Below are 11,321 nucleotides of genomic sequence, written 5' to 3' on the forward strand. Positions count from 1 at the left end.
ATTATTTTGACCAACCATCAAATATGTATAAACAATTTCCTTATTTTCATTTGTCTAAATTTGACACATTTTCAAGCCTTTGTCACCCTGTTCGAATGTCACACAATGGGTTCATCAACAAAACAGTGATTATCATATTCTAATATATATATTTGTGAATTGTGTTAATAATTGATTAAGAACAATATGTTGTGTTTTGAATTTTCATTAATCCTTAAATTTTTTTTGTTTCCAGTTTCCACCATGGTATCTCTAAAATTTTCCTCACCTCTCTTGTTTGCTTCAATACTTATTCTCTTTGATTTTTTTTAAATTTGGCAAGCTATAAATATATTTGGTGAGTGGTGACAATCAATAATTATTATGTTTTCAATGTAGTAATTCTTATTTAGTTGTAAGAGTTCCAATAAAATGAATTTATCTTCAAAGAGATGACACAATAGAAGAAGTGAATTATTTCTTAGAGGAAGGGCAATGAAATGATGAGCTGCTCAGACAGAACTATACCTCGCTGTTAACAAAGGGTGAGCAAACAAGAAGATGCGACAAACCTTGGTGGAGAGAGGTGAAAGAGAGAGGACCATAATTTATATAATTTGTATCTCGTTTGTATATATCGCGGGTACGTTTGTTTAATTTGCGTGTTTTTTGAATAATTGAGTAATATAAAGTCTAGAATTATACAAATATGATAAAACTCGAAATAACGAATTGATACAAACATAAACATATGAACTTTAAACAGTTATACAAATTATATTATACAAATTACATTATATAAATTATATTATACAAAATCCATAAATTACACGTTTATACAAACTTTAAAAAGTTATACACAAAATGATTGATTGTATATGGTGATAACATTGAAAATCCAAAAGAANACGAATTGATACAAACATAAACATATGAACTTTAAACAGTTATACAAATTATATTATACAAATTACATTATATAAATTATACTATACAAAATCCGTAAACTACACGTTTATACAAACTTTAAAAAGTTATACACAAATAGATTGATTGTATATGGTGATAAAACTGAAAATCCAAAAGAAATCATTGTCATATACAAATACAAACTATCGTATACAAATACAAATCAAACAAAGAATTGTTAGTTGCAAATTATACAAATGTGGCGAATTATACAAACGTGACTAATTATACAAACTCAAAGTTAACCCACGTAATTAATGATTAATGTTAACCGCTAGTGGTAATTATAACAAATTATAATTATAATGACTAATTAAATAGTATAAATTTACTTAATCACATAATTTTTCCAATAAATTAAAACTAGTGAAACTTTCGCCACAATCAAACTTCACATTAATGATTTTCGAATTACTACACCTAAAATTAGACCAAATTGTTGTAATTCGGGGTAAAAAGGCAATTGAGTTTAATTAAATTTTTCTGACCAGAAAATTGTATTACACAATTAAGGCAAAAATAATTAATAATTCTTTTGGATATGTATGCTCTGTCAAATTCCACAAACATAAGAAAATATTGTGTAGTATAAAGGGGGTTCAAAAATTGTCTTTAAACACTAATATTCAATTTCTTGGTGTAACACTAGTATTTTTTAAAATTCTCTTATATGAATTTCTAGTTTCACCGCTAACTGCAACTCCAAAATTGCGGAGAGGAAGATGAAGGTGAGAAGAAGAAGCATTCTAGTCTACTTGTTTTTTTGGTTTGGGCTTTACAACATTTATATTATGACTAAATATCAAGGGTCATTTGGTAGCTGGTTTGGGTGCGAGTTATATAAATATTAAATTCTGCATAAATAATATCATGTTTGATAACTAATTAGGAGATAAATTATTGAGTCCAAACCCAAAAAAGCAAAAATATTGAGCAAAGTTTTCAAAAAGGGCAACAAAAATTGAAGATCAAACCATAAGAGCAACATTTGGATAGAATGATGTATGTCGTGAAATTATTGATTGGAAGACACACACTACATGGGCCTTGTAAGACGCACACTATACATCTTACAAGCGGTTACATTACTAATATCTACTCAAATTTTACTAGCTCCCAAACGACCCCTAAATACGGGCAACAAAAGTTGGGGCTAAATGATCCTTTTCATCTTTGCACCCGTAATCTAACCCGACCCTTTAAATTCATGACTCTATTACAGTAGTCCAAAGAGAAAAACCGACAACTCTCTCTTCATCCACAGCTCAAAAATCTCCTCATTAATCTTTGTTTTCGATCTTTTCAGTGTTCTCTAATCAGCCATGGGCTCTGGTAATTTACTCTCTCTACCTCGCTATTTTTTGTGTTAATCCGATTTTGTGAATGTTAATGTATGTGTATTTTCAATTTTTTTTGAAGATGCAGATATGGAGGACTATGGATTCGAGTATTCAGAAGAGGAGCCTGAAGAGCAGGATGTTGACATCGAGAACCAATACTATAACTCCAAAGGTTTTGAAATTTTGAATGTTGTAAATATGCTGATAAGTTTTATGCTTTTGTTTAAAATTTTGCTTCCTCTACTTGGATTACAAAAAATCAGGAGAACTGCATTAGTTACTTCTCTTCGAAAAAAACTTTGCAAAAATTGGGAACAATTTTTGCATTAAAATTTTCACACATTAACTTAAGGAAAACAATTGAGGTGTTGAATATGCATCATGTATGTGAATGTTTATAGTTTAGTATTTGATAATTTAAGTTTGATTACTAAGTTAGATGACATTTTGATTGTTTCAGTTGGGAAACAGGAACAGAGGTCTTAATTTGTTAACTTGGCTAATTTGTTAGATCATAGATGAAAGTACTTTTAGGAAGATCTGTTAAGAAAGAACAGTTGTTGCTTGAGAAAATTTGGAAGACTTGAAATTGGAAATTACTAAGAAAAGGTGATTAAGTCAAAATCTTCTTTTGATTTGAATTAGGGACAAAAATTAATACGGTACTAAATTGTTAAAGAGAATAAGATAATTTGGATAGTTAAATTTAGAGTTTTGTAATACAATTTTAATGCTCCATCTTCCTTCTTTTTGTTTTTGGGATAACCATGGGGCTTATGGTTCCCTACACACTTCATTGATCACTTTGGGTCTTGGCTACACTTTTGGGTGAGCACCAAATTGCTAATTATCATTTCCAAGGTGACAGAAGAAAATCTTGTGGTCTGCTACGAGACGAGCAATCACACTGCATTGTTGAGTTTTACCTGTAAACTATATTAACAGAGGTGAATGTTGGGTTGAAATTTTAAGGTTAAAGCACATTGATCCCTTCTTTTTCATTAAAGCATAACACTCTTAAAGGGGCATTTGATTTGGTCAATCTATTATGTTTGGATTCTGAATCGGCTGCATGATATGGCTTCAATTCAAAGATTTTTCTGTGCTTTTGGGAGTGAAAACTGGACATATAGAGGAGAAATGTAGGCCGCTAATTATGTTCATTTGTAAAAGGAACTTCAGGGAAGTAGGAAAGAAGGCATATTAGCTCAGTAGATTTTAGACATTGCAGGGTCTTGAATCCTAATAGTTAATTTTCTCTTCTTTTAACTTTCTTTTGATGGTTTATTTTAATCACCTGTATCATTGAGTTATGTATGGGAGTAGTGCTTTAATTTATAGGACATAAGTTTGGGAAGTTAGTTATCAAAGAAAAAAGGCAAGTCTGCTCTTTGTCCTCTGGAATTTTATCCCTCGTGATTTTGTTCTCAGGGAAAGGCTTCCATAGATTTATTTAGTGTTGGAAGGTTGAAAAAGGAGAATCCATCCCTTATCCTATATAAGTTCTAGGATTGTATTGGTCGAATTTTGGCACAGCAAGGTTAGGGAAAGCCATAAGTTTATCTATTAGAGTCAAGTCGGTCATAAGGTTGTCTATTAGAGCCAAGTCGGTCATAAGGTTGTCTATTAGATCCAAGTCGGTCATAAGGTTGTCTACTAGAGCCAAGTCGGTTTATAGTTGCCAAGATTTTCGATTTTCTTTAGTTTTCAAACAATGTTAGAGAAAGTGAGGATTGTAGCAGTGATGTTTCTCTCACTTGACTCACCTGTCTTTTTCTGTGTGAGACGCCTGTGAAGTGTGATGCTCTATGTGTAACAGATCTTTTGCATAATACGATTATTTCCCAAAGATTTTGTATGAATGTGATGACAGTCGTGAGGGAAGAACTTGCCAACATAGAAGTTACCCAGATATTAAATAACTGAAAAAGCAAACTGTACCAGTAGCAGCAACAGATACTCCTGTAAAGAACTCCTTGGTTGTAAGGGAGTAATAGATTCTGCTATATGTTATGTAATGGTGTTAATTTTATCTACCGAGTTTCAAACCGTGCAACAGCTGATCCTTGGGAATTCCTCAGTTGTCAAAACAATATTACTCCCTGGTTATAAGGTAGTTATAAGTCATGCTATATCCTATGTAGCGGCATTGACTTTATCTACTGAGCTTCGAATCACAGCTGCTACTCGGGAATTTCTTTGTTATAAAAAAAGGGTGTTGACTTTAACTCAACTATGTGGATATTTTCTATATATGCATCTTAAGCTACTTATCTTGGACTAATATCTCCTATCGTTTTTTCTTCTCTTTGGAAATGGTTTCCTACTAATATTCTGTGATTATGTCATTCATAGGCTTGGCTGAAACAGACCCAGAGGCAGCACTTGAGGGGTTTGCTGAAGTAGTTCGTATGGAACCTGAGAAGGCTGATTGGTAAGAAATTGATAGTAATAAAAATTTTGTACAGTATGGTAGTTGTTAAACTGATCAGCTAACTCCTTGTGTGTTTGTTTAAGAGAATAGATGGCTGTGTATTTGTGAGATTTGTGAGGCCGGAGACTGATGTGATAGATCTGTCCATTCGAAGTTCAGGGTCATTAAGAACTGCATGTTCTCATTGCAGTTAATTTCTGTCTCAAGTAAACTACTACAACCTTATATTAATTGACATGCAGCCTGAGAAACACGCTGAGGATGAATTATGAGAAACTGCAAGTTGAGATAGATTGTGTTTTCTTCATTATGCAAATGTTTGTATGGAACATGTGGGAGAAGATCCTGATAGTTTATTGAACTTTATCATTCTTACAAGCCTGTGGAAAAAAATGTTAACCTTCCAAGTGCAGATAATTGTTTGACAAGAACTGGAAATGTTTGTCAGGTTACTCCCTTTGGGTCTCTCGCTCCTATTAGGTTTACATGTGTGAGATTTAAAAAAATTCAGAAACTTTTGCTCTGAGCTCTTAGGGTGAGACCTCTTGTTCATTGTCAGATCTGATATGTTTGATCTTTTTGTGCTTTTTATGTTGTTTTGTGAATTTGGTAACTTGATATTAATCATTGAGAATACTTGTGCACACTTCATAATTGTAATCCAAAAGGTGTCTTACTATTTTCCGCATTTGCTTCTTGTTCATGTGATTTGATGCTTCTTAGAAAACTTCATAATTGTATGGCTAAAAGTTGTGGTCCTATTTCACACCTTTGCTTTTTGTTTTATGTAATTTGATGCTTTGTAAGCAAAGGTCTCTTGCAAGTTTTAAAATTCACTGAAATAGGCTGTGTGTGACACTTACCAACTGTTCTTATTGTTTTTCAGGGGATTTAAAGCCTTAAAGCAAACTGTTAAGCTTTACTATAAGCTAGGGAAGTACAAGGAAATGATGGATGCTTACAGAGAAATGCTAACCTACATCAAGTCAGCAGTGACAAGAAATTATAGTGAAAAGTGTATAAACAACATCATGGATTTCATCTCAGGATCAGCTAGTCAGAACTTTGATCTCCTACAAGAGTTCTACCAGACAACATTGAAAGCCCTTGAAGAGGCAAAAAACGAGGTCAGAACAATATTCCTTCTTGAGGGTATAGTAGGCTGGCTTTGAAGGTTCTAGAGTTCGTGTTCTTGTCAAGGGCCTCATGGTCACCTTCTTTTCACAGAGGTTGTGGTTCAAGACAAATCTAAAACTTTGCAAAATATGGTTTGACATTGGGGAGTATGGACGAATGAATAAGGTATTATTCTTTTTCAGATTAGCATCTGTTGTTGTAGTGTCAGTGTATAAGTTTTCCCACCAATAACTTGAGCGTCCAATTAGATTTTGAAACAACTCCACAAATCTTGTCAAAAAGAAGATGGTACTGATGACCAGAAGAAAGGTACACAATTGTTGGAGGTATATGCAATAGAGATCCAAATGTACACGGAGACGAAAAATAACAAAAAACTGAAGGTATGTTATTAGCTTTTCTCCTGTTTATTTGATATCATACTGGGTTTTGTGCACCATTAGGTGAATCTTTGCAGCTGATATGACCAAATAAATCATCTCTATATTTAATGCCAGGTGATGTTTACCATTCCAAGTTACTCCCTGGTTCTATGTTTTACTTTTACCCCAAGTTACTCCCTATTTTAAATCTTTTCCCACTATGAAACCTGAAGTTGTTAAACTTCATCAATAAGGCAGTGAATGATGTGTATTAGAAGTAAAGAAAAGCTGATCAAACTTCCACAAAAGATGTGAGACTTCCAATATTTATATAATTTTATATAGAGGGTAAATATAATTTTGTATAGAGGATAAATTAATACCCTAATATCCAAAGATGAACTCCCGCCTTAAGTTCTGTTCCATTTAAGCATCCGTCAACATGGAGTTCCAAGTCTTGTTGGAGATTTAGATCTTCTCTCGGAAGCTTCAAGCTTATTTCTTTCCTCTTATCTTTTGGTATACCCTTGTTCTTTATTTAGTCATTTTTTATTTTGATTCTGAATATGTCCAGAAGATCTGTTTGATCTAATTTATTCATTAAGAAGGATCCATAGATGCTGGAACGACATACTTACATGTCCTTGAATTGCTGTTCTCTCCATCACTAATTGCTGCTTACTGAGATTCTTGAAAAAACATGTATTTTATCTTCAGGAACTATACACTAAAGCACTTTCAGTCAAATCAGCAATCCCTCACCCTAGAATAATGGGAATAATTCGTGAATGTGGAGGAAAAATGCATATGGCAGAGCGGCAGTGGGCTGAGGCAGCTACAGACTTCTTTGAAGCTTTCAAGAACTATGATGAAGCTGGGAATCAGAGGCGCATTCAGTGTCTAAAGTATGTGTGTGGTTCATCGTGTGCTTGTTTTGTTTGCCGTCTTCCTTATTTTGGCATTTCTTCTGGGGTAGAACAGATGGGAAGAGTACAGTTGGAAAGAAATAACATCTTGTACACTGCAAAAGTTACTAGATCAATCTACATGGTATTTTACTAAGTCTCGTGAAGATGATATTTAAAAGAAAAATATTTAAGGTCATCGCTTTTGCTGCTTCAGATGCAGGCACTTGAATGCATTCTGAGTTACAGCTTCATATGTGATTTCGTTGACATTTTCTGTTTAAGGGGGTATGTGTCAGAATTGCTTAGTTGTATGTTTAACATAATATTTATCTCTTTTCACTTTAGTTGTTAATGGTTCCTAGGCAATTGTTTTACTGATTCACCTTCATTTCTCTCTCCTGCATGCCGCAGAAGAAACATTGCTCTCCCTGATATTGTGGTCACTTGGTTCCATCTTACAGGTACTTGGTTCTGGCAAATATGCTGATGGAGTCTGAGGTTAACCCCTTTGATGGCCAAGAAGCAAAACCGTGAGCAGTTTAAGAGTTCTAATTTAATAAAGAGATTAGGACCGGTACTCTTTATCAGTTCTGTGGTTAGAGTCACTGGACCAAGTAATGCACATCAACTTAATTGCATTGGTGTTGGTGCTTGACTGTGTTTTATACTTTTCAGGTACAAAAATGACCCTGAGATACTGGCAATGACTAACCTTATAGCAGCATATCAACGAAATGAGATCTTAGAGTTTGAGAAAATTCTTAAGGTGCAACTATCAAAATATTGCTACTATAAGTCCGTCAATTCATAGTTACTGTTGACTATCATTCTGAATGTGATTTCCTTGATATTTTTCAGAGTAATAGAAGAACAATAATGGATGATCCCTTCATCAGAAATTACATTGAAGATCTTTTAAGAAATGTCAGAACCCAAGTGCTGCTGAAGATCATTAAGCCTTACACAAGAATCCGGATTCCCTTCATTTCCAAGGTAAATAGGCTTGTTAGAGTTTGCTTTCTTGTTATGGAGTATTACAGGAATTTCTTCCCCTAATTTTGTTCGTAGCTTCTCAATCTTAAGGCGGAGTTTATCAATTATGTCTTTTGTTTTTCTTTGTGATTTGGGAGGGGTGTGTGTGGAAAGACTGAATCGTTCTCTATAACCGAGATAACCTCCTTTTTTATAACCAAGATTTTCCAAGGGCTAGTTATGCATCATTCGAAGCTCTGTGGATAATGGGCCCGTCCCTCTACTCTGGACTTAAATACCAGATTTTTGTCTCCAGAATGACATGTGGTTAACCCATAAACCATGTGCTCTCTATCAATAAACTGTTTATAGATGGCATAATGGTGGCATATCACTTTACCATATAACATATTTGAATTTGGAACATCCACATAATATCCAGACATATTCTCCATGGTTCTCATAAGTAATAGACTTCCTAATTGGTTTCTATTACTTACCATGCAGGAGCTTAATGTGCCAGAAAAAGACGTCGAGGAGTTGTTGGTCTCACTCATCTTGGACAACCGTATCCATGGGCACATTGATCAAGTGAACCGGTTGCTAGAATGTGGAGATAGGTGAAACCCTGACCTCAACATTGTGATAATTTGGTTGTTTTTGGCTGAAACTATTTCTAATTTGTTTCCATGCTTTTATTCATGCAGATCGAAAGGAATGAAGAAATATGCTGCCATCGACAAATGGAACACACAACTTAGGTCTTTGTACCAAACTGTTGGCAACAGAGTATGTTGATATTACCTGGACATGAAAAAAAGCTGAGTGTGATTATATTATGGACTCATTATTTAGCTCCTCTGTTCAACATGTAGATTTTTTGTACAAAATTCGATATTTCTCTCTGTTTAAGTAGCAAGAGCTTCTATCTGATTTATGTTACTCTTTGTTTCTATACTGCGACAGAAACAGCATGCTAAGATAACTTTGTCTATCTCATCCCTGTACCAAACTACCCCAATTACAGTGTGTTTGGTACTAATTTCCTCGTGGGCTTGTTAAGTAGAAGATATTATTCAAAAACATTTATATATAATTTAGCAAAATGCTATAGAGATTGAATGGAGTTGGGTGAGTTGGATGAATGGGAAAGAGATGGTGAGTTAATTGGAATATCACATATAGAACACGTTTCCTTCCTTCCATTAGAAAAGGTACTTTTCTTATTTTTTTAAGAAACTTATATTCTTAAAGATTATTTTTTAAAATATTTTAATCAATCAAACATGAAAAAAAATTTCCTCGAACCAAACGCTAACACGTTGCTTACTTATAAAATGAAAAAAAAAAAAATCTCCACATAAAATCTAGCATAAGTTGTAACATATTTGGTTGGTCTCGACTCTTTTTTCTTTCCACATAAAGTATAATAACATGGCTAACACAATATCTAGTTCATGTCTTTTCTTTCCATATAACTAAATACATGTTCATGAAAGAAAACTTATGTAAAGAGTTGCTAGAATAACTAATATAAAAATAACTAAATCCTACGTAACTAAATTTATATAACTAATACTTATATAAATAAACTATATGTTATTAATACCTATATTACTCTAACCGACAACCAGACGACCTTTCATTTAACCTTGTTTTAATTCATTTGGTGTACAATTAATTGCTTGTACCACTAATATAATTTTATGCTCTTACTCCTTGATTTGTTGCGTTCTAAAGCAATAAATTGACCCTTATTAACATAACTAGGTATAAGAGTATGTTTGAAATTTCGAGAGTCAATCAACTTTTTAGGATATGCTCTTAACTTTATTTGATTGACTTTATAACTATGATTATGTAAGGCTACTGAAATAGACTCATCTTTATATATGCTTTTAAAAGAAGATTGTGAATGGTATTCAGACAAGAACTCCAATTGCTTTCTCTTATGTTCTTTCACTAGGTGTATGATTTTAGGAACCTTATCCTTGTTATGTCAGTTTTACAATTATATATGCTAGTGCCCCATTATTTACTCATGTAATGACACATAGTTTTCCCTGCGCTGCATCCTTTTTATGATAAAGATTCCGGCGTCCGTATACTTAAACTCCTGGGTAGTGATGTTGCAGTAGTTTCACTCAGCAATTGGTGAGTCCTCCTCATTCGAGGATTCTGGATTAGTTGTTAGTCAGATTTTAGTAGTTTCTTTGTTTATTTGGTTTGAGGTAACTAGTGATCATATCCTGATAAGCAGCAGTTTTCTCTTTGTTTATATATATATTAATGGTTTAGAATTATTTTTTAAATTAAAAGTGTTAAAAGAAATAATACAATGAAAATACTACATCAAATAAAACACTTGATTCTTTTTCAAATACACATAATGTTAATAGCTCATGTAATTGTTGTCTCAACCAAAAGAAGTTTTTCGAAATTAAAATTGATTAAATCTTATTTAAGATAAAAAATGTCTCAAGAGAGATTGAATGAATTAGTTATATTATCAACTGAAAAAGAATTGTTAAAGCAGATTGATTATAACACAGTAAGTAATTACTTCTCATCTAGAATAAACTAAAAAAGTAAATTTTAAATAAAAGTATATATGATGAAAAAATTCAGCCCCTTGTTTACATCCCTACTTTATTCAAATAAGGTGAAACATCGTGGTAACTCAAAATATAATCAATTAAATTAAATTTTTTAAAAATTAAGAAAAAAAATCTAAGGAATCGCCACCTAATGTTAGGAAAAACTAGGACCAATTAATTAGCTAACAAAAATAAAAGTATACGAAACCAATAGAATCTAGATAAGGGTTCAAGTGATCTCAAATGGAAGGTATTAGCACCCTTCAAAATCCACAAATGTGGCTCCAGCTGAATTCATTTTTACAAATTGAGGAGGAGATAAAATAATATACAATTAAAAATAAACATGCAATATACACAAAGAATAAAATAACGTAATCATATGAGAAACGATATAATGTTTGCCTAACGTTAACAATATATATAAAAATAACATTTAAATATGTTTCTAAGTTTTTTTGAGAAGCAACTTTGGGTACCTATAAAGACACTTGGTGGCTGTTTGGTTGGTTTCTCACTAGCTTGCCGGAGCTCGGAGCTAAAATGGCTCTTTTGGTGGTGGTTTCTAGCGGAGGACTGTAAAAGAGGAGTGGAAGATGGAAGCTCATGGCCGGCTTTTTGTC

The 11,321-nt window shown here is 33.1% G+C and overlaps 1 protein-coding gene across 2 annotated transcripts; it reads left to right on the plus strand.

The window, feature by feature from the left end:
• Nucleotides 1-2,144: 2,144 nt before the first annotated feature.
• Nucleotides 2,145-9,004, plus strand: LOC125844920 (COP9 signalosome complex subunit 2). 2 transcript variants are annotated; one of them, XM_049524285.1, is made up of 12 exons: nucleotides 2,145-2,280; nucleotides 2,368-2,460; nucleotides 4,644-4,722; nucleotides 5,609-5,849; nucleotides 5,950-6,024; nucleotides 6,108-6,242; nucleotides 6,939-7,126; nucleotides 7,591-7,659; nucleotides 7,805-7,895; nucleotides 7,988-8,122; nucleotides 8,609-8,721; nucleotides 8,809-9,004. In XM_049524285.1, the coding sequence occupies exons 1-12, from the start codon at nucleotides 2,271-2,273 to the stop codon at nucleotides 8,897-8,899; spliced, it is 1,320 nt and encodes a 439-aa protein (XP_049380242.1). In that variant the 5' UTR covers nucleotides 2,145-2,270; the 3' UTR covers nucleotides 8,900-9,004. The 2 variants fall into 2 exon arrangements, with proteins under 2 accessions (XP_049380242.1, XP_049380243.1); XM_049524286.1 differs by having other exon boundaries at nucleotides 2,190-2,280; nucleotides 2,374-2,460.
• The last annotated feature ends 2,317 nt before the right edge of the window (nucleotides 9,005-11,321 follow it).

Source organism: Solanum stenotomum, chromosome 11, assembly GCF_019186545.1.
Source record: "Solanum stenotomum isolate F172 chromosome 11, ASM1918654v1, whole genome shotgun sequence".
In the NCBI taxonomy this organism is placed as follows: domain Eukaryota; kingdom Viridiplantae; phylum Streptophyta; class Magnoliopsida; order Solanales; family Solanaceae; genus Solanum; species Solanum stenotomum.

Coding starts and splice junctions, on each gene's coding strand:
- LOC125844920 (XM_049524285.1), top strand. Junction 6,243..6,938: donor AAAATAACAAAAAACTGAAG/GTATGTTATTAG, acceptor TTTTATCTTCAG/GAACTATACACTAAAGCACT. Junction 8,123..8,608: donor GGATTCCCTTCATTTCCAAG/GTAAATAGGCTT, acceptor CTTACCATGCAG/GAGCTTAATGTGCCAGAAAA.